The 23391-nt window shown below is 40.7% G+C and overlaps 1 protein-coding gene across 2 annotated transcripts in view; it reads right to left on the bottom strand.

Annotated features, from left to right (window-relative positions):
* Positions 1-23098, bottom strand: part of NDRG1 (N-myc downstream regulated 1) — a 25144-nt gene extending 2046 nt beyond the window's left edge. The window contains exons 1-13 of one of the 2 annotated variants that reach the window (XM_010016823.1): positions 23022-23098; positions 20496-20531; positions 13212-13317; positions 11451-11571; positions 9352-9414; positions 7653-7713; positions 7103-7189; positions 5587-5643; positions 4571-4674; positions 4131-4187; positions 3147-3198; positions 2447-2494; positions 863-898 (exon numbers count right to left, since the gene is read on the bottom strand). In XM_010016823.1, coding sequence (XP_010015125.1) covers positions 863-898; positions 2447-2494; positions 3147-3198; positions 4131-4187; positions 4571-4674; positions 5587-5643; positions 7103-7189; positions 7653-7713; positions 9352-9414; positions 11451-11571; positions 13212-13317; positions 20496-20531; positions 23022-23084 — 891 coding nt within the window. In that variant the 5' untranslated portion in view covers positions 23085-23098. The remainder of the gene's footprint in view (positions 1-862; positions 899-2446; positions 2495-3146; positions 3199-4130; positions 4188-4570; positions 4675-5586; positions 5644-7102; positions 7190-7652; positions 7714-9351; positions 9415-11450; positions 11572-13211; positions 13318-20495; positions 20532-23021) is intronic. The other variant, XM_010016824.1, reaches the window with a different exon arrangement.
* Between the last annotated feature and the right edge of the window lie 293 nt (positions 23099-23391).

Here is a 23391-nt window from a genome sequence, read left to right as displayed (position 1 = left end):
GCAGGAATATGCAAGCATGACTATGACTGACAGTCTTGTAATGAGGGGCACTCGCTATTTTTCTGTGCTGCTGACAGAGCCAAATAAGCCTCACAATCTCAATTATTGTGCATGCCAATATTGCCTGTACTTTTGGTATAATTCTATCTGAATCAGTGCAAAGATGGACTCTGTATGAAGCAGTGCACATACTCCTGCATGGCTTTTCCCCCCCTCCCACTGTTGGAGCACACATTATCTGCACAAGAACTTCTCAGCATGGGTAATTACAAGTTCATTTTTCTCCTTAAGTTCATGAACACCACATTATGTTCCTTAGAAATCTGTTTAGATGGTACATCACATACTAAAGCTGATTTACAGGTCAGCTCTTTTAGTGAAGCAACACTAGAGCAAAGGTAAATTTGCTTTTATAAGCAGCCTTGGAACTGAACCTCAATCAAGCCACATCAGTGTATGCAAGAACATAGCATTGTTATTTCTTGCCTCCCACTTTCCTGATCTATACTATAAATAGCCCAAATAAGAATATCTTTCTAAAACACTAGTGCTCACGCCTTAACCCATGTTATCTTAGCAGATAGGCATAAAATAATACCTCTGCATTCCACCTCAGACCTTTAACTTGGTTAAGATGTAATTAGTGGAAATAATATCCCCTCCCAATCTTAACTTTGCGCTTCATTGCTCTTTAAAAGAAAAAAGAAAGCTCAGATGACCGACTGACATCATTATTCGTGAAATCATAACCATCCTTTTGGCTGACATTTGGGAACAGAAAGTACCCTACAGGAAAACACCCATTTGTTGCAGTCTGACATGCTGCAGAACAGGATTAGTAGGAATTACATCCAAATCCTACCTGGGAAACTTGAGGAAGCCCACCACAGTCAGCCATCTGAAACAGGGATGAGAACAACCAGTTATCATAACACCAGAGGAACTCATTTATGCTCAGGATATATTAAATTGACTGCTTTAGCTATTTGGCAGAAAAAAAACCATTTCATTTTGTTGTGCGAGTAACATACATGCAGATGTACACATTGAAGTAAGCAGTTAAACATTTCTAAAAGCTGCAACTGCACCAGAAAACCCTGAAGTGTCTTCATCCTCAGGCAAAGCAAATAAATACTTTTTGCTAGACAGTACTTACTAGTTTCTTAGAAACCAGCCTATTGGTCCTGGTTGCAAGTTCAGCTCTGAATTACAAATAAAGTGACTTGGTATTGACTTGAATGACAAACAAGGGAGAGGGAACAAACACCTAAACCTCAGAGGCGAGAGGCAGAAATGATTTGCTGAGATTGTGGATGGCAAGCATCAGCCTGGATTGCCAAGGGAAGCAGGGAAAGCCAAATTAGAAAAGCTATCTTAAGTGCATGCAATATTTTTGGAGCACTTCACTTTTCCTGCCACTCCACCCCTCAAAGTCAACCCAACAAAAACAGTGCTGTTCCAAGCTGAAAACAGTCGAGTTGTAAATTACAGGAAACCCCAAATCCTATCTAGGATTAGCTAGCAGCAAAACAGGCCTGTAGCAGGATCCAGCATCAGCTGTATCCCTGGACTGAGCAATGGCTGGCCATTGACAAAGGATGTTTTCCTTAGGGTGAGTCTGTCTTGTCCATGCAGTACATCAGCAGTGTAAATCCTCAGTGTTAGGAGGAAAAAGCATTTACAAAATTAACTATTTATTGTAACTTTCACTGACCAGTTCAATAGGGACATGCAGTGAAAGTTCCCAGCAGAAGCTGGCACCAAACTTGTTTCCATTTGCTTGCTATTACAACTCTTTCCATTTTACTTCACCAGTAATGAGCTGAAGATGCACCCATACTCTGAATGCCAAGTATCAGCCAAAGCCTTTGCATGATGTTTTGCTGTTTGGAAGTATGTTTTATCAAGTTTTTGGAAAAGAAGAGTAATTTCAACAAGTAAGATGTACTGGACTGTGCCACCATAAAAGGCAGGATGACAGAACTGTGGCTGATGGACCAGCTGTCTATTCATCCATTACTATCATCCAGTCATCAACATTACCACTGAAGGACAGGCAAGCACAGGAATGGAATGAGTTGGTTTGCACATCCACTCTGCTGATGGCTTTTTCAAATCTTCCAAAACACCTTGAGGTCAGCTTTGCCAGCTCTAGTCAAATTCATTATGGGTATGTGAAATACTGAGCATTTTAAGTCTCAGCCCCTACTGTTTTTAAATGGAGGAGCTGAGAAATTCCCTGGTTCTTAACCTTGAGAAGAACCCCCTAGTCTCATTTATCCCACTGAAATATTCTTATCCCTGGGGAAACTGCCTTTCCACATAAGTGGATTCTCACCAGCACACTGCTCTGGTTCTGCTTTTTTAGTTAATCCAGCTGATTCTAAATCAGGGGAATGTTTATTAAAACAAACAAACCAATCAAAAGCAACACTTCCATTACTACCTTCAGAAGCGTGGTCCTTGTTGGGTCCAGCTTTGAGTTGCATTCAACCTATATTAAAGAACAGCAGTATATGCATTATACACAAGATTCCAATTACAAACTGCTGGATAAAAACCAATTAAATACCTTGTTTTTTGGCTTAATACAGATGAAATTGATTATCTTAGGTTTTTGTATAAAGACTGTATGTATACATATACAAATCTTTAAACCCAAGTAGGGCAGTTCATATTTCCATGTACAAACAAACCCATTAGCTGGGAACTGGGGATTTTTTCTGTCTGTTTCTGTGACTCCAGTGGCAACAAGTGGTGTTTATCTTGCAATCTGGGGTCATCTGGTAGCATCCCAAGTGGTGAGCAGCCATATGGCCACAGGCCAGCAGACTGGTTATGCCCATTAAAGTCATCCAGTCATCTGGGAGTTATAATGGTCAAAAAAAAAGAAGCTCTTCACTTGCATAGCGACCCAGGCACTGCTCCAACACCACGGAACAAGCTAAAATACCAGCAGCAGATTCCTCTTGAAAGGAAAATATTTGCGGTTCACTGGAACTGCTGTGGCGATTGTTCCTAACGCAGGATCTATTAAATAACGGTGCACAGACAGAGAGGACAAACAGCAAGGAATTAATGGCAGCTGTCCCATGGTCTGGAAGAGCAGAGCCAGCTGGGCTGGATCGGTGGCTCAAGATACACACCACGGCATCCACCGCTGGGGAGCTGTCGCCAACCACCAGGAGCACAGGGCATCTGCAAGGAAGCACATGGAAGGAATATTATCCCTGTGATCCAGCCTGGACTTGCCCTAAGCTGCATTTTGTGTCACTGGAAGGATGAGAAAGTTAACTGTGAGAAAGTGGTTTGCTTTGTATTCCAGACAACTTAAGTATACATTAAATCCACCGTACCAGCTCCACATCTGCTGATGCACTCTGACAGCTTGCCTGAGAAGCTGTCCCTTTCCCCAGCTTGCAGCAATCAGCCCTTCCCAGTGCTCTTGTGGCTAGTTTTATAAGAAATTGAATGCAGGGATCAGCATCAGTCTCACCCCCACTTCCCCACGTCCCCGAGCTCCAACTTTTGGACCCGTCCTATTTCCTATTCCTATTTCAACTAGATTGGCAGAGGAGCAGAGTCTCAAAGTCTCCTGTGTGTAAAGATCAGCAGCTGAGCAGAGAAGGACTTAACTGTTACATTGCACGAATCGCAGCATAAGTGAAAAGCTATTAGCAGAAGATCTAACAGTCATTCTGATGCCTGCTCCATCTTTCTGAATGGTTTTGTTTGGGTTTTTTAAATAGTTTTGGGTTCTGTTTTTTTGGTTGTATAGGCACAGCTCAAGTGCCTTCAGACCTATCATTTCCATTAATTGCAACACATTTCTGGATGAAGCTACATACATCTGTGTTTCAAATACTTACTCTAAGTTTGCAGATACACTGTGACAGAAACTACTTTCCATTTCAGCTAATATGATTGTGAAGTTTGAAGCAGGAAAATCGTCCTAATGGTGGTCCCTGACCTGCAGTAACCTCTTATGTTCTACATGAAGTTACAAGATCCTTTTCTAGCAGATAAGCACATCCAGCTAGAGCTCTGTAACGCATATGTAACACACTCACTGATCATAACTCTTAGCTCACATCATGTACAGGTGAACTGGTAGCAAATAAAATACTTACTGAAGAGTGACAACATTTAATCCAGGAACAGGACGTTCAATCTCTAGGTCTCGCCGACTAAAAAGAAGAATGGAGACGACAAAGGCTCTTTATACACTGAAATTTTAGATACTTCCATATTATTCTAGTCTAGAGAAAGCACAGATACTCACACACGTTAATTTAATCTGATACATGTTGTAGCCTCCACAACTGATGGAGAACCACTCTTAGACTGAGGTATCAATGTCTTAGATCAGTCCCAGTGCACCAGTTTTCTCCCCACAGATGCATAAGGTCCTTCTCCCATAAGCAAACCACCTGAGATCCCTGAAGGCACTGTCAAGCAGAACTTTCTACTGGGGGAACACAAGTAACTCCTCCACAAAATAATACTGGCTCTAAGAGCTGGACAGCCTCTTGAAACAGTTTCCAGTTAGAAATCAGGTAAATGTATTTACCTGTTGTAAGAGTTGACAAAGAGATGAAGGTTGGTTTGATTCATATCATTAATAATATGCTGACGGTAAGTATGGATCAGGTCATGGTTGCTGTGAATCTCTTCCTGCAGTGGAGATAGAATCGTTCAGAACAGGGGCTATTTTCTGAAAGGATCTAAAGACATGGCACAGCAGTTGTGTATCAGACTCATATCTACACAGCAGGAGTGCATCTTTAGGGAAGGGACAACTTCTTGCACCCAGTGGTGTCACCCAGGATTAGTATTAGCCTCCAACTGCAGTACCACATTTTTTGCTGTAAAGCTTCATCATGTTGTAATGTCAAGATCTTACAATTTCAAAACATGCAGTTGTAGTGCAGATGGTTAGTCAGACAAGTGTGAGGTTTTAAAACAAAATGAGTCAGGGTAAGAAGCTCAATAAATGTTTCCAGAGTAAAGCAGATGTTGAAAGCTTACAAACATATGTAATGTGGAACTCAGTTTCACAATAGCAAATAACTAAGCTTCAAGGACTCCAATCACTAACATTTTCAAACAGTTTGGTTCTAAAGTCTTTATAGATTAGTTCCCTTTTCTGCTGCAATGGAGTTTTCCATTGCATTTACTAACAGTTTCAAGCACCACAAAATAGCCTCAATGTAGAACTTTCCATTAAAGTAGGCTTGCACTGAAGAGCACCATTAGTACTAATAACCAGCTTCCTCAGAGTTACAGGTATATTATGGTCAGAACATGAGCACAGATGATGCTGATGCTCATGTTTAAATGTTGGCTACCTAAACAGGGCCAACCTACTAGGGTTGTCATGAATGAAATGCACTTGAACCATCAGGACACAGCAAGCCCCATGGCAGCATACCAGCTCCAAAATACTGGGAGCACGAGTACGAATCCTATCTCACAGTTTTAACTTTGTACTTTGTGGTTTAAGCGAAGGCTTCTCCCCTCCTCCCAGCCCCAGGAGATAAATACAGATGACCAAATACGTCAGAGCAATCTTTTGAACATCCTTACCTTTCCAAAAAGATGTGAAATGACCATGTCTGGTAAAGCATTTGTCCAACCTGAAATCTGAACAACAAGATTATCCAAGTATCTGATATTAAAACAATCCTTGAAAAATTTAAACCATTTAATTACCTATAAGTAGACCAATGAATGTTTCTCTGCTGTCCTTATATGTACAATATCCTGGATAGATATTTTTTTCCCCCCAAATCCAACTAAAACACTATTAGTTATATAAGGATACACTACTAGTGGTATAGGTACTTATAGAATCACTTCCTGCAGTAACACCAAGCAAGCCAGCCAGATGGGTGTCATTTAACCTCACCGCCCAATCTCCTCCCTAACAGCTCAGACTGACAATGCATTTTCAGTACCTAAAGCTCATGTCCCAGAGTATGTGCTCTTGCTTTGTAAGGATACAGGGCACCTGCTGTATTCCTAACGTCAGCAATACTTAAAAGAGATGGAAAGCAGAGGCACAGATATGGAAGAATTTAATTATGGTGAGACATTGGGTGAGATAATCAAAATGGGTCGACTGGTACCTCTCAATGTAGAGGAGTTACTAAATATACTTCTAGATCACACTCACCAAAATAAACTGGTATGCAAAGGTTTTTCATAAAAATTAGTAAATAAACCTTTAAAGAACGTTACATCCCAGCTCTGGAAAGTCTCTCCTGGTGCAGGGTTGTCATCACATTTAATGTCACCATAGACACTTCTTACTTTTTTACTTTTTGTGGTTAAAAGATGAGGCACTAATTTTTTGTACTTCTCAGTGTTTATAACAAAACCATGACCCTGAATGATGCAAAGTGCCTTCCATCAGCTTACCCTGAAAAATGTCTGAATGGGTTAAATCTGGGTGACATGTAGTGTAACATTTATACTTATATACACTGGCGTCAGGAAGAAACCAGTTCTCAGCACCTGCTTCCCCACATTGAAATCTCTTACAACTACAAAAAACCCCACAGTTAACAGGAGCTTCTTTATATGTGAACTTTCACTTAAAATTCAGGCTGTATGGACATTCTGTCCACAGTTACCGTAGCTAATGACCATTTCTGAGACTTTTTGGCATCCAAAACTCAGCTAGAAGATTGAAATCGAGAAGACGTTGTTCTGAACAATTTTCTGTGCTCTAGTTCCCATTTTGGACTGTGCTGGTTAACAAGCCATTAACGAGAAAAAACTGAACGTTCCACTACACTTGGAGTTTACTTACAAGTAAGTTGTTTCCAAAACTACCCTGTGTACAGGTTAAACTACATTTTCCCCAGCAGTTACTAGCTCTTAAGAACTGTCTATACCCATTGTACCATGGGCATCTCTTTCACAAAGTACTTATTTTTATCACTAGCCCCGCAGTAGGTACATTTGCAAATGAAAGAATAAACCCCAAAGGAATTCAGCTTGGGATATTTGGTGTCTGCAGCTATGTCTTGACACACAAGCTTGCCCATGCTTGACAGGCTCACAGTATGATTTATTCTGCTAACTCAAAAATGTTTACCTTCGTTGCTGCCCAGTCCATCCAGCCTTCAGCACAAGGGTTTACATTAATGAGAACTAAACCCTCCACCATCTCTGCGTGGTTTAACTGCAAAAGAAAAGAGATTCAAGATTCATCACATATCCTTTGCATCTTGACAGCCAGCATAAAAGCTAAATTAGCAAATTATCTCCTGGGGAGAAGGGCGGTTGGTCTGGTTTGATCTCGCAAAAAGCAAGCATATGTATGGAAAAGAAGATTTTTCATTAAAGCAATTCAACTGAGCAGCTGGAGAACATTAAGACTTAACTTCTTCTCCACCCTCAGTTTAAATAGAGAACTCCCATTATAAAAACCTTCTGAAAATTAACTGGGTAGAGCCCAGGCCTTAAAATGGAAAAACCTAGGTCTTCCGGATTACCTATCCCGCAGATTGTGGTATTTCACTTAAAAGCCTAACTGCTTACTTAAACGGGCACGGCAGAGCAGGAATTCTCTCTGCACGCTACAGGGACAGCAATGTGTCAGGGAAATTGGGTTTGAGGCTTTAGGGAAGCTCCACAAAACTTACAGCAAATCTGGTTAAGATGTAAGCACCAGCTCCAGTTCCCATTCCTATAACGGTCTTCAGCCTGCACAGCAATAAACCAGAAAAGACATATGACTAAGAGCACTAAAAATACACCCACATCAACAGCCTTCCTCTTTCATATGCCAGTGGGTATCTACAGGAGGGTGGGCTGCAGCTCACGCACACCGTGGACCCTCAGCAGTGCCACCAGCCCCACCAAGGAGCTTGACATAGCAGTTGGTTTGTTTATAGGACACTGGTCCTCACACACTGCAGAGCAGCAGCAATTCTCACTTATCTTTAACTAAATATACTGAGCAACCTTGGCATTGTTCTCATCCTGAAGGAAATAGTCTCTGCCAGGAAAACTATAAGATACAGTCCTGAAACCTACAGCCTAAATGTGAAGCTCTCCCTCCCCTGGGCTCCCCCTGCCCTCTATCCAGCTGGGACACTGATTCCTCTCTAACAGGGGGCTGGCAGGGAAACCTCTCCTGCTATCCAGCTATTGCAGTGATTAAGTTTAAACTTCATAACCAAACAGGGCAGAGACAAACCAAATATTTGCATTAACTGAAATCGGTTTTAAAGCATCGCCTTCAAGGTCTTAGAAAATACATGGAAGTGAAGACTAGACAAAACCACTCAGAAAAACAGGTTATACAATGCTATTAGGAAAACACCTGAGGGTAGTTTTCATTCTCATTAGCAATATTAAATCAAGGCTTTGGAAGTACACTGCAGTTTAATTGATTTTCGAGGTAATGACATTATGGCAGCAGGTTTTTTTTCCCCAGTGCAAGAACAGAAGTGACAACCCTGGGCCTTACATTGGGTGTTTCAGAAAACATAACTCTTAAGTTAGTGAGGTAAACTGGTCCAAGGTACTGTAACAGCTAGTTACAGCTGAGCAACTGGGGTGCTGGTCTGTGCCTAAAACCCCCACATGCAGTCCAGACTCTGTTCTACACAACTGCCTAACCCTGAATGCCAGGTTTTCTCTCTGGTTGGTCTGAAAACCCTTTGGAAGTGCTCACTTGCACTTTTCATTGTGTACCAGGAGCATCACTTCCTCAGTGAAGGTACTTTTGCAGCTACAGCTCCTGCTAAAGCTCAGCTTTAAAGGCAGACACACACCTAAACTTGTTGCAGGCAGAGAGAGGAGCATTGTCACAAAGTCATTCGACATCAGCACTTGGTAGTAGAAGAGGCTTGAGGAGGTCAGACTGACCCCCTCAGATGCTCAAGTCACACAGACAAAACAGTGAGTGCCTTCGGATGGGACCATGGGGCTTTTTTCTGCTAATCACACAGGAAACATGGGTTGTTACAGTGGGAAGAACAGATTGTCTGTGCCCTGCCCCTGTGAGGATGATGCATAGAAAATACTGGAGGAAGCCCCTAAATCAGGCACATGGGATTTCACCCAAAGTTACTTCCTGTTTAAAAATAAACGGACATTTCAAAAAAAAAAAAAAAAAAAAAAAAAAAAAGGCCAAAAAATAAGCTTTTTCAGAAACAAAGGCAAAATGATCCATCTATAACAGAGGAATTAAAAGCCAACCACAACTGTAGCTCTAGGAAACTAAATGCCAGAAAGCCAGGGGCAGCACGGGTGAATACATGGCTCTGTCCTGCTGTTATGGTGTGCCACATAGAGTGAAGAATGAGGAGAATAAGTAAATAACTCTGTACTCACCCAAACTGTTTCAGGATTCCAGGCAGCATTTCAGCCAGCTGATCCATGGAGGGATACACGTACCTACAACAAATATGTGTTTGTGGAGTTAAAACACCACTTTCAGTAGAGGAGGCTGGTATGTTTAGAGACACAGCGGTCACTGTAGATTTAATACCAAATGTGCTCATTACAAGACCATTGACTGTATGAGCTGAATTTAAATCAGGAGCAAGCACAAGTAAGTAGTTTAACAGAAATATGAGTGTAATCTATATGGTACTTTCTGTGAGTTACAGGATGATCGACGTCTGATCTAGCTGAGAGCCAAACAGACCATAAGGAATCTCTTCCAAGAGAAGTTAACACCTAAAACTTATGAAAGAGTTTGAACTTGAGAGGTGAGTTTCCAACCACATTCAGCACATTGGTCCACCACAAAGAAGTTTCACTTTGTTGCAGAATCACAGAATGCAGCAAGGAGATCTAGATCTTTGGCAAGTCATTTGCACACATGTTTTTATGGGCTCACAAATTGCATAGGATAAGTGAGGACAGCTTTATTAATACTGATGGGGAAAATGAAGGCAGGAAGGGCTACAGAGCTGCTGAGGAAGTTCAATAAAACCAGCTGTCAGCTCCTGGTCTTCTGCAGAGCAGAAACAAAGTCTTGAGGTAAGGAAATCCTGAGCAAAATCTCAACTGAGCAGCACACAATAGAAAGTCCATCCAAAGTAGCTGGAGAACATCTGCTTAGGATGTATCCACATCTCAGCTTCTCATGAGAGCTACACCTAGTAATTCTCTAGTTCATTCTCCAAAATAAAACCAAACTTAAACCCCCAAACCACTGCAAAACTAGTTTATTTTCCTTAAGATTCTTCTTGTTGGGAACCTGAACCTTATAGAATCATAGTTGGAAGGGACCTTCAAAGATCATCTAGTCCAACTCCCCTGCAACGAGCCTTGTCATGACAAAGGCTAGTGTTACCGCAACAGCTATGGCTTTAAACCTGAGCATGCTGGTTTCACATCTGGGAGGCTGGGAGAGGTAATACAGCTTCTTGTGCTGTCACCACGATGTTTTTAGGCAGTGGTCTTACCAGCATAGATCATGATGGCTGCCTTTTGCGGCTGGCAACTCAGAAGTGTTAATGCTTGGTCAGGACACGAAGGTTAAGACACTTAAAAGCTTGTGATTCAAACAAATACAAAGAGGGCAGGGAGGGGACCAAAATAGCTTTCTAGGCTGCTCTGGTAGACAGCTGGGCCATTGCAGTTCACACTAGATGAGAATCTGGCCCATCATGACCTCCTAGGCACCAGACCAGCTTAACAATTCAGGAGGGAAATAGACTGGCTCATACAATGAGGGTACATGTAAGCTCCTTAATGCCTAGTTCTTATAGAACAACTGTTCCTTTCCCTGTACCCTCCCCTTGACATGTTGGCTGCTCCCTTCTTCCACCAAGCTTATTCCTATCCAAGGGGCATCTTAAGGCAAATCTGTGACATTTGATCTAAATGGGACAAGGATTTTGGCAAAGACTGTTTATGGCAGACAAGGTTTCCAAGCATTAGAGCATTGTACATGATAGACATACAGGAGTATGCAGCTATCTCTGATAGTCTGTGGGGGTACATCACTTTGTTCCTGTCAAACAACTTGGATTTTCCAGATACATTGTCAAGTCTACATATCAACATCTACCACGCTGCCATTTCACAAGAAACATGGATTCAAGAAGGACACTATATAGTGACTAGTGCCCATCTTGTTTATAGTAACAATTTAGTTTTGTATTTGTATTAAGTATGTCGTTACAAAACAAGGTAACTCAATATTTAAATTGACAGATGCAGACATCTGTCAAGGAACTGCTTTACAAGCAGCCTGGTTATTAAAGATAACACACAAAATTACAGCCCCAAAGTCCACCACAAACTGGCACAACACACAGCTTCCAGAGCTGCAGTACCTTAGAAACAGTGTCAGGACTGAAGTTCAAAAGCCAACTACTGTGTTTGCTGCAAGTGCTTTTAATTAAACTGCAGATCAAGACTCTTGGTCAAGAAAGAGGATAATTCTGAATGCACGAGTTGTTTCCCTGACAACTCACCCAGCTTGGAAAGACGGTGCTCCATCCTGCTGACCGGGGGCATCCACATGGCAGACTGCAAAGTGCTGGGTGATTTCCTGCATATCCTCAAAATTGAAGAGAGGATTGAAGCAAGTTTTGTCTTGAGAAGGAAAACAAAATATGGAATAATTATGCTGAGGTGAAATAGTAAGTTTATAGTTGTAATAAAATCATTTAATAACATGTCCTGCAGGTTAATGAAAAGTTAGTTCAATGAGGTATGTTCTCAGAGCTATGTTATAGCCTGGGAAAAGTGGCAGTCCTTTACTTCTAAGGAGGAAAGAAAACCTGTGCCAGCTTGCTTTAATTCCTTGAAGCAAAACTCCTGAATAGCCAGCTAAGGTTTATCCATGTTATTTTGATACCTGCCAGAAGTATTTGCTTGGTACACCAAAATATCAAAACATTTATGCAAAGTTAAAACACTAACAAAATGCAGTCAGGAGTGTTCAGTCCAGGTTTTGGCTTAAAGTTATTCATTTACTTCTCCGATCATTTTTCTTTGGACTGTGTCAAAACAGATGGAGGAAAGAGGTATCCAAGATCGTGACTTGTGCTTTTGCCCAAATATTACAAGAGAAACATTACATAATCGGCTGCTGCTGGCAGCTCAAGACAAAAGCATCCTTCTGGGACACTCAGTGCTGTAGGCTCTCAGCTTTGAGGTGATTTGATTTCTGCAATATTGATGTGGGGAGAAGGTTAGCATATTTCCCTCCTGGAGTGGAAAGCATGAATTCTGTAGCTCCATCTTTGAGATGCCTAGAAAACAGTTCAATATTCTGTGTGTGTTTCTGAATGTCCTCACACTACAACATATAAGCACAGTCACTGCAGAACATAAAACATTTTTAGCTAAAATCAGCTTAAGGGGAATATGCAAGTTTGGGAAGAGGTTCTTCTCCTTTCAAAGGGAGAGGAAGTTTAATCACCATGAAGATAGATACACTTTAACTGTAGAAAGAACAAACTCTTATTCAAAGATGGGATCCAGATTAAGCTCTGCTCTGATCCACTGACAATCCAAAATAAAGTAAGGCAGTTCCACAAAAAAACCAGCTAAGAAAACAGGGTTTTTTCTTATGAGTAACATCTGCCCCCCAGCAATAACCAGACTTTAAAGGTCTGCAAGTGTTTTTAAACATAAATATTGACAACTGATTAAGAAACACTAAATTGTGTGAAGCGAACAATACTGGTGAAGAGAGAAATTAGAACAAAACTGGCTAGCAGGTAATTATATTCTTGGATATGATAGAAGTGACAAAAGACACCTTGCAAAGTTATTTTGTTAATACTGGAGAAGGACACAAAGCCAGCACTCATTTCAACATCCTGACTTGACATGTAATTCATATAAACCCATGGCAGCATATGACTGGTTATCAGAGAGGAACTTAAATCACATCGTGAGCGATGTTTTCAATCCTGCCAGCAATACACCATCAGCCACCCCCTGGAAATGTTCTTACAGCCTTTCTACATGGTCACTATGAACTACCAGAAATCTTTTTCTCCTTTAAGTGAAATAAGCCACTTAATTTGCAAGGATAAAAAAACCTGAGAATTAAACTTGCTGTAACAGCAGAATTAGGTGGCATCTAACAGGTTGCAGTGCACATAAATAAGCAAGGATTTGGGAAAGGCTTTCTAACCATCACCACTTATACACCTTTGATTACAGCAGTAGTGTAAAGGAGCCAGGCCATACCTGTGCTATTAAATGAAAAGTCTACTTACGGTTCAGCCCGATGTCATGGTAGGTGAGGATAGCTGGCCGGTTCCCTCTGGGGGTCCCACACATGGTGACATGGACGGAGCCATGAACAGTCTCCACATCTTGCTCCTGGCAAGGAACAAGAGCATCTGTAAGGGGCATGTCCAAGTGCCCCATGGACCACCTGCTGCAGCACAGCTCTGTCTGAAGAGGACAAGGTCTGCCCCATCCCAGGGTCTGCTGCAGCCTGGGGGTATCTATAGGTCCATTGCTAACACATCCCGTTGTCACCCAGGTTGTACATTCAGCTTTCACCTACTCCAGTCCTCAGACAGCACTTAAGTTGTTCACACTAACAAGATGCTGAGGGAATAGTTAAATAGGTTTTAACCTCATTAAAAGGCAGCATAAGGAAAGAAAGAAAAGAGAAAGCTGTTTGGTGCAATGACACCTAAAATAACAACGGTTACAACTATGACCGTCAACATTTGCCGAACTGCAGTTTGCCATGATAAAATACTTCTGTTTCTAGGAAAAGTACTCAGCAAATAACTATTCCCCAAAGAAAGCAGTATTAAGTAGTCTGTATTCACCATAAGGACTTATCACACTGTGGGGCCTTGTGATTTTAGTAGCTTTCCTCAATAAACACAACAGCCACATGTGTTAGTTTTATGGCTTGCTATGTATAGACCTGAGCATAAACCCATCTGTCTAAGGTTTGCTATAGAGCAGCAGATCCACAACATTGTGGTGATTATCAGAGAAACATTAAGCAGCATATTGCTATTCTGTGACATAACAGGATTTTGTACTATTAAATGATCTTCAAGCTAAGGACACCTTTAATATCAAATCAATGCCCCCTGAGCATCACCTTTTATGTATTGGATGTCTATGTACCTAGATGTTACTTGGGGCATACTAACATCCACAATATACAGAAGAGGTTGGTTTCTTTTGCATTTGAACTTCAGATGGATATAAACAATTTGTCATTTTGCCAACGTGTATGAAAGTAATCACAAAACAACAGCTATTTATAACACTTATTTACAGTACCATTACACTCATGTAACAGCCAAGGCAATACACAGTTAGTAGCCAGGCTTAGCATTTCACCAGAATACTTCATTTATTGTACAGGACAGATACCCTGCTGCAGGGCTTGCTTGACTTCTCCCTGCAGTAATGCCCAGAAACAAAGTCCAAGTGAAATTCAAATCTATTAGAAATTATGCTGTAGAAATCAGGAGTGTACAGACTCTGAACACTGTTACAGAGCAAAACCAAAAGCTCTTCAGAGATGGTAATTTGATCTAAATATCAGCTCTTTAACTTAATACATAGAATACACCACATATGTTGTTGAAATTAAGAATGCTAGGCAACACCATTCCACAATTCACCTATTTTCCTTGCAGTTCTACACTTAAATCAATTTTAAATTATAATTACAGCAATGAATCAAGATCTGTCTCCTCCTTCTACACTAGGCAAGCTGAGCATCGCTGCTATCTGAACTATACTCCATCTAAACACTAATTTTCAGCTTTTATGTCTCCTTAGAGATTCATTCCTCTGCATACTCACTGCATCATTTAGCATGTAAGCTGTGTCTTCCATATCCAGCACCATCTTTAGTCAAAACAGGGTGATAAATCCAGCAAGTCAAACAGAGGACAGTAGAAGGTTTCTACTTTATCCAAGTAGGAAAGTGGGTTATATAGACAAGCTGCTACCCTAGACAGGCTTATGACTCCCATAATGCCCAGCTAGAAAAAACAAAACAGGCTAATTCATGAGGATGTCATTCTTAAATAGGATTTGAGTCAGGTTTGTCCAGGAGAAGAACTTATTCAATAGAGCTCAGAGATCAAAGGTGAACTATGTCTTGAGTACACAATGTACAAAGTGCTGAATTTCAAATCTGAGCATTAGTACAGTCATTCCTGTTGCTGTTTTAATCCGGTTTTGATAATTTTAGTGTCATTTCATTGAGGTTTTATCATCTCAAATGCAAAACCATCCCAAACTTATTCTAAATCAAATCAGAAACCATTTCTTTCCTAAAAGCCAGGACTAAAAGTTTCTGGTAAGAAGGCAAAAGACTTAAAAAAAATTAGTCTAAGTCAGAATGATTCTACACAACAACAAAAATGAGGACTTTAAATGTTTGAAGTCTAGTATTATCCAAATTAGACAAGCAACATTTAGTCTGAAATATTCCTACACCAGTCATACTAACATCACTAAGTTCCAATTTTGGCAGAAAATGTGGTATAGTTGGTATATTTATCATATAATACTCCAGAAGATATTTACAGTAGCAATAAATAGCAACTAATACTAACGGCAATTAATAATTCTACCTTCCTTCTGTACTTAGATAATTTTCAATATAAACCATAAAAATTGATAGTTTGGCAGCCTTAACACCAGCAATGAGAGTAAACAATATAGTGTAACACATCCTAATGAGTGTGGAATATAGGAATCATTTCCTCCTCAGCTGAAGACTAACAGGCATTTTGCATCATCACATTGTTATTGCTAGATCCTTTCAGTAAGAGCACTGACAGTCTAGGATATGTTTTCTTAGGAGGGAACCCACCTTTCAAGATTTGGGATCTTCCTCCTTTGTGCATGAAAGAAAAAGCCGTTCACGATCAATAAAGCCAGGCTCTTGGACCTGCACATCCCACTGACATCCACAGCTAATTCTTCTGGAACTAGAAACCCAAGTCTAGTTCACACTGAGTGTCAACTAAAAATAGTTCAGAGACAACAGGCGACCCATACTCTTAATTACTGGCATAAATCACAGTCTGTTTAACAATTGGCTTAATTCCTCATTATCTTCACAGTAAGACTCCCCTAGTTCTAGAAGGTTGTGCTATTTTTCATTAGTGTGAATTCTTTACAGTGAATACCCTAAAGGTTCTCCTAAAAAAAAAAAAAAAAAAAAAACCAAACCCTAATCAGTTCAAACCAGTTTGTTCAGTGACATCAAGCCAACAACTTCACATCCCTATTGATCCTATTAAAGATCAAGAGATTTGTCTACGTGATGTAGGGATGGATGTTTTCAAAACGCAGAGCACTAAAAACAGATGGCAGCACATCCCAATCAACATTGACATTATAGTAAGAGGCTCTTCACCAACTGATTTGTATTAAAACACTATCTTGGAAAAAAAATCCAAGGTACACTAATCCGATATAAGGATAAAGACAAACACACCATCTGTTCACGTCTCTCACTTTAACAGAGGTGCAGTCTCATCTTCATGCCCTAAAAGCACACGCAGAAATACTTTCGATACATGCAATTTAAGAGAGACTGAGTTTGAAGGAGCTGATCTGTGCTAAAGGAGATTTTATTTTGGGGCCAAGTGACCTTTTTTGATGTTTTGGCATGAGGTTAGAAGGGGGAGCCAATTTCTAAGTCAGTAACATGGAAGACCTCATTTATTCCTTCCCCTCTCTACCCTGGCTAACATGGGTGACATGGATTGAGGAACATCTTTACGAAGAAGTTGTTTTCTGAAGTATGGAACATGCAACCAAAACACTTTAGATACCTAAAAAAAGGAAAACACACACACTACATATTTTGCTAAAAACCCCCATGTTTTATATTTTAAGTATAATACTGCATTCCATTAAAATTATTTTAATGCTTTCTTTACTGAATCCTCAATTACCATTTCATGCTTTTATTTTCATTTCTATTATGCCTGTTAAATGCACCTCCCTTCTCTTGCCTCCAAACTGAGAGAAAAGCTTCAGAGCTTTTAAAGAGGATTTAAATAGCTTTTAAATTGCTAGGAGACAGTACATTTTAAGATCATATTACTTAATAAATTTAATATAGCAGTATCTGCACATGCTATTTTTCTCTCTTGTTTTTTCCTCCAGTATCTTGAAGAACAAAAATATTTGAGCTTTTACTATGATATTGTAATGCTGGGTTTCAAATCCCCTTTTCCCTGAAGCTATTAAGCATTTTTCCTCTAGCTTTTTGTGCTCTAAAAGTTATTTCAATTCATCTCATGTATTTCTAAAATTTCAATGCCTACCTTTCCAGGTATTTTTCTCTTTTTCTTTTTATCTTGTTTCTGTTCTGGTTTTGTTTAGATTTCTATATTAAATTACCAATATTAAGTAAAAAGTTTCCTGATTCAGGCTGTGAGTTAATTACATTAACAGTACATTAATATGTATGATGACTTTAGACGTAAATGTTCAGTGACTCTGCTAAGATAGAAGCCAGCAACAAACACATTGGTGAGGAAACTGGTGCAGATTATTGCAATAGTTCTGCCCAGGAATTCGTTGTAGTCCTATTAGCACTGGGAGGGTGTGAAAGCACAAACCCACAAACACCCCCATCCCTTTCCTTCAGAGACTTACATGGATGAGGAAATCCATGTAACTCACTCCAACACTCCAAACATCAACACCAGCAGGAAACCCACCCATTGCACTATAAGGACCAGCTGATTTCTCTCCTACAAGGCAGCTCTTTCCTTCTCTCTTCACAGGCAGAAGGAGTAAAAGCAGACATGGCTCTTGCATGCCAGTGGACACGGATTGCCATGAGCCATGAATTCCAAGGGACAAACTCTCCTCTGCCACCTACAGTTGACATACAGCTCAGAAAGTTTGCTTGGTTATTGAGAAAGCAGTCTCCTGATCCCTTCTGGATCACTAAGCTAGGAGAATATATACCATGATGAGGAGCCAGGTCTCCATCGGCCTCAGTGATGCCAGACTAGAGAACAGGCAAATTCATCAAACTGGAAATACAATTAAAGTGTCTTTGGCATTAAGCCAAGCTAAAGCAGCACAGGGCACACTGCCCTGCACCAGTTTGGTATTAATTGTGCTGAACAGGTTTGGCCAGGAACACTCCCCTTCTTGGGAGTCAGGGGACCTTCACTTAAGTTTTCAGGTGGGTGCCACAGACAGACATACAGACATACAGTATCTAAAGGTAGTTCAGAGCTATCAGTTCTTCCATCTCTTCTCTTGGGCAACCTCTGGTAACTTCAGGAAAGCTTTTGTCCAGAGAATAACTATATACATGTCTTGTAATGTGTGCTTTCAGAAGGGCGATACTGCACTATACAGTGGCTTACTTCAGAAGTGGAAAAGTATGTTCAACCCAAGTCTGTCTAAAACATGTGAAATAACTGAATAACTAGACAAAATTTATTCTTGGAACCAAAATGCCTCACAGGCAGTCACTACTTTTCACTAATCATTAACTGAACATAATTTGTCCCAAAAAGGTTGGAGCAAGTTGCAAGTGATATGGTGGATGCCCACATCCATACACAGGCACTAAAGAAGCTCCATCCTGCCAAGGGCCGATTGCCTCCTTCCTTGGCCAGGTCCATCCTTGTCCAAAGTGTGGTTCATGCGACAGGCTGCTGATTAAGAGCACACATGAGCTTCAGTGTCAGTCCTGAGTGACGTGGGTCCTCCAGGGCCACACATGAACTTCTCTAATGAACTAAGAAAAAGAGTCTCTTGTAACCACTTCAAACCACCTCTTTCATAAATCAAACACAGAAGAACTTAAAGACACATAGGTAGGGCACCTGTGGTCTTAAGGACCAAAGCTAAACCTCCTTTGCAGCAGCAGTTCTTAACATAATGGATTGAGACTGTTCTTCCATATTTTTCTTTCCTGAACTAGAACAGCCAAAGATTAAACTCTAACAAAGAAAGATCATTCAAAAAGCAAGAGCTGGCAGAACAGAGCTAAACAACAGGAATCACTGTTCTGGGCTAGCAACAGTTAATCCAAAACATGGAAAAAAATAACCCAAAAGGCTTAGAGAATTTGCTGAAAGTTTAAAAAATCTATATATACACATGATTTACAAACCAAGCAATTTATTCCAAGAATAGAAATGAAATACGGGTCACTTCTGCATTCTTAATCAAAATACTGCAGTATTCCTGTTAGCAGACTTAATCTGGGATTCAGATTTATTTAGACCAAGTGATCAATCTGGATACAAACAGAAATCTTCTCCCATGCTGTGCACTGTCCTGCAGGAAGTCACATGGTGACAGCTTTAACTTGCATTTATCAAGACTTCAGGCAGCGTTCCATCATTAGAAAGGATGAGGAGGAAGACTCAGGATTAATGTGAACTACAGCTTTGCTACAGAGGTAAGAACCATTAAAAGATGGTAAAGATGTTTATGATAACTGTTTCTCTTGGTTTCCAAGGAAAAGACTGTTGAGTTTGTGCTGGATTTTTGACCAATTTGCACAACATTAACAAAAATATAGACAGGCACAAATAAAGTGCAACACGCCACAATGTACAGAAGGGTTATTTCCTTCAAGGACCTCTGCCTGAATATTCAAGAGATGAGAACAATTCAATAGCTTTCCTTATTTCTGCACATTCTACCTCCTTCTCTACATCCGCTGATGAAAGCAAGACATCCAGCAACCCTCTTTTCCCAACACATATACCTTCTTGTCCTCAGCAGTGGGAATTCTTGTCCAGGGATGAATGAGCATCCTGATCTCCCTCCCTTCCAGTTCAACACAGCCTGACTCCGACAGTCAGCTTAAGAACCAGCAAGGACAAACTTCTCCATCAGAAGCTCACATACCAATAACATAATGTACAAGGGGAGCTAAGAGAGTTAGAAAGTCACCTCTCAAGAGCATGACACATGGGAAAGCAGAAAGCCATGATTTCACCCAGTGGTGTGCTTTATGGACTTTCCTGTGCCAGCTGTAAATAAACATACAGAAACTATTGCCACTCCTGTTGTGGGCAAAGTTGATTGCTCAGTGCCTTCCACTGTTCTATAGGCTCCAGGAATCTTTTGGAAACTTTCAACAGCATAGAAAGAGGCTCCTTGGAGGGCATTTCCTCCAAGGAAATGCATGCACATTGCTAAGGAAAGCAAATTAATTGGGGAAAGTGTGTGTCCATGTAGAGGGGGAATATTTTGCTTTCACTACCACTTGCTGAAGAAACTCATTCTCTCAGCACGAATAGAACTTCTTGCAACTCAGCCACCCCCTTCTGACAAAGCTTTCTCAGCTTCAGCCTGAAAAGACCTCCTGCAGTCCTCTTCACATCACTACATCAGAGCCCCATTCAGACCCTTCTCCCACAGTAACAGCATTTCTGGGAAGCAGGCAGTCATTTCTCATCACATTTTGCTGTTTTCTTAAAACATGAATTCAGTTTTCCCTTTTAGCAAAATAACAATGATTATGATGATGATAATAAGTAATAATAATAAAGAATAGCTCTACTTGCCTGAACATCAAAGTCTGGAAGGAGGCGAGTGATGGCCTGTGAAGAGATTTTAAAGTATTAATGCATGCAGCTTTTTCATGTACACCTGTGTTCTAACCCACTGGGTCTGCACCCAAGAAGGGTTTTATCCTAGCCAAAAATTAAGCCTTGTTATGTTTGGGAGGCTGGCTGGACACGGAGAGGTCAAACCTCTGACCAGCCATCACTTTTACTGACGAGCTCATTTGTCCATGGAAGATCACCACCTGAAAGGAGTTAGGTGACATCCTCCTTGTTTGGGAGGCTGGCTGGACACGGAGAGGTCCATTCAAACCTCTGACCAGCCATCGCTTTTACTGACAAGCTCATTTGTCCATGGAAGATCTCCACCTGAAAGGAGTTAGGTGACATCCTCCTCACCTCCAGTAGTTTAAGAGGCTTATAACTTCAAGGGAAGGAGTATCTTCTAGTCACCTCCTTTTATTTAAAGACAAGGAAGAAGTCAAACTTGTATTTCCACTGGAGGGCTGAAAACAGAGGGAAAAGCAGCCAAGCAAACATTTTTTATCTGCACAGTACAACAGAGAAGCCAAAGCTTGCAGAAAGCATTGAGATAAAAAGCAAAGCTTAGGATCCTGGCAAGGAGGCCACTTAGTCCCAGAAGGCCAGGTAAATTAAGGATAGAAGATATCAAAAGTAATACAGCTGCTGTCCTGAGCAATATTGTCTCACATAATAGACCTCAAAACATTGCAGTCCAACTGTAGTTATGACAGGACTCTAGAGCCATGATCTTTAGGCCATCAGGCAGCGTCTTGTACGTACAAATAAGTAGCTGAATCGCTGGCTGAGCTTCTGGTAGTCATTTTACACAGCCTTAGCATTAGACAATATGCTAGGTTTTAATCTTACTATACTGTTGGTCTCACAACATTTTAAACATAGCTGGTTTCATACACTGGTGTTCCAGTGGGGTTGAAAGGAATAACTACATGTGGAATCCATATAGACAGGATATGAAATAAAGCTCACCACTGTTTAGGAATGAAGACTCACCTTTAAAAGAAACCTAAGCACAGCAAGCCAGAATGTGACTTTTGCGTGCACCAAGTCCACACCACCTCCACTGTTAAACTTACTATGTGCTGAGTGCCTTTCAGGGAAATCTTTTCCACTTCTCAAAACACATTAAGTAACACCCTTCCTCTATGCGAAGAATGGCCACAAAGGAAGTCAAACTCTCTGCTAATTTCTCCACATAGAGAAAACTTAAAGGTAATATCATTAATAAAATCATATAGGGTTCATTTTCAGTTTCCAACTTTTGATCTATATGATACAGAAACCAAGGAAGTTAATCAGTGTTTTAAGATATTTGTGAACTTTGCAGCAAAGGCATTCAGTATGCATAGGACTCTGCTTAGTATCTCCTTTGCTTTGCTATTACTGAAGGATATTGGCATTAAAAAGGGATGTTAGTTTCTGAAACATTTGAGTGCTGCATTCACTGGTATCCAAACAAGCTCTGCTTTCATGCAATGTCCTTGGCAGAGGAGCTGTGCTTAAAGTTTCTCGAGCCATTTCACTGCAGTCACAAGTGCAAATAATTTTCTGAAGTGTTTATGTGAAAGAGGTAGGGAATAGAAAAGAAAGTAGCAGAAATAGAGCAGTGAATAGCTCTAGTGTAGGAAACCAGAATAAAGCCCAACACGGTTATATACACCATTGTCAAGAATTAAAATCCTTGGGAACAAAAGAAAATCTAGGTTTGTGTCAAGGAAAAAAAGCTGAGAGGTTCCTTCATGTATGGCAGTGATTTATTTGTGATGAACATACCGCAGCAGAGTATTGCTACAGCTGAAGAGTCAGACACTGAACCCAGATGCTGTGGGCAGATTTTTGAAGAAAATGGTGAAAAAACAGAAGAAAAAAAAAAAAACCCACAAAAAACCCCAAACTCAAAAACCCCCCAAAAGGCTGGGATGTTAGGATGTTTCTCCACTGCAATGCCAGCAGAAAGGCTGCAGCTCATGCCCACCCAGCCAACTGCACACCTGATAGCACTTTGGCTGTAACTCATAGCTCAGTGTAGTTAGAGAGGACTAGATGCGGCACAGTTGAACTTCTGGGCTCACATGTGTGCAAAGGAAAAGTGAAGGCTCTCTCTGTGCCTCTTTGAAAGGCAGCCGACAGAGCAAAGTCTTTATATTTGCATTTAGAAGTCTATAGGTATAGACAGACATACACGAGATAGCTCAATTGGCATCATTCTAAATAGCTAAAGACACCCAAAGCACTCAAATTCAGAAGAGGAAAAATTGCCACCACCAGATCGGCATTAGAGAAGAGTAAAACCAGAGACCCAAACAGAGCAAATAATTAAGTCTTGGTTTTGCATTATTTAAAAACCCCACTCTCTTACTCCATCTCCAGTTTCTTACTTGTTTCTTCCATACAGTATGTCAGAATTAACCTAAGAACACATGTAGTTCCAACAGCAGCCATGAAATAAGACACATAAGCTCAAAAAAGCTTTAAATTCATTACCTCCTCCTTCTCTACCAGAGGTTTCACCTCTGTAAGGTGAGCATCCTGGAACTCTGTTGACATGGTCAGTAGCTGATATCTGCAAAGATGAAGAAAGATTTGTTCTCAGCTTGCATCAAAGATTAAATACAGGAACAAATAAAGCTCCTGCTCCACCCACCCCCCCCAGCAGTGACCCACTGTCTCAGATTATGGTTTAAAAGACCTTTGGCAAGAAGGTTATGAATCTCTGGTAAAATGCCTCCCTGGTTTATTTATGTACACGCACTCCTGCACAATACCAGATTAAAGAAATAGTAAGGCTGTGAGATCAAACAAAAGTTTGGCAGCTTCAAAACAGGGAATGCTGAAGGAAAAAGGTCAGGGACCA

This window comes from Nestor notabilis, unplaced genomic scaffold (assembly GCF_000696875.1).
Source record: "Nestor notabilis isolate BGI_N333 unplaced genomic scaffold, ASM69687v1 scaffold9686, whole genome shotgun sequence".
In the NCBI taxonomy this organism is placed as follows: domain Eukaryota; kingdom Metazoa; phylum Chordata; class Aves; order Psittaciformes; family Psittacidae; genus Nestor; species Nestor notabilis.
This window is presented reverse-complemented; position numbering and strand designations above follow the sequence as displayed.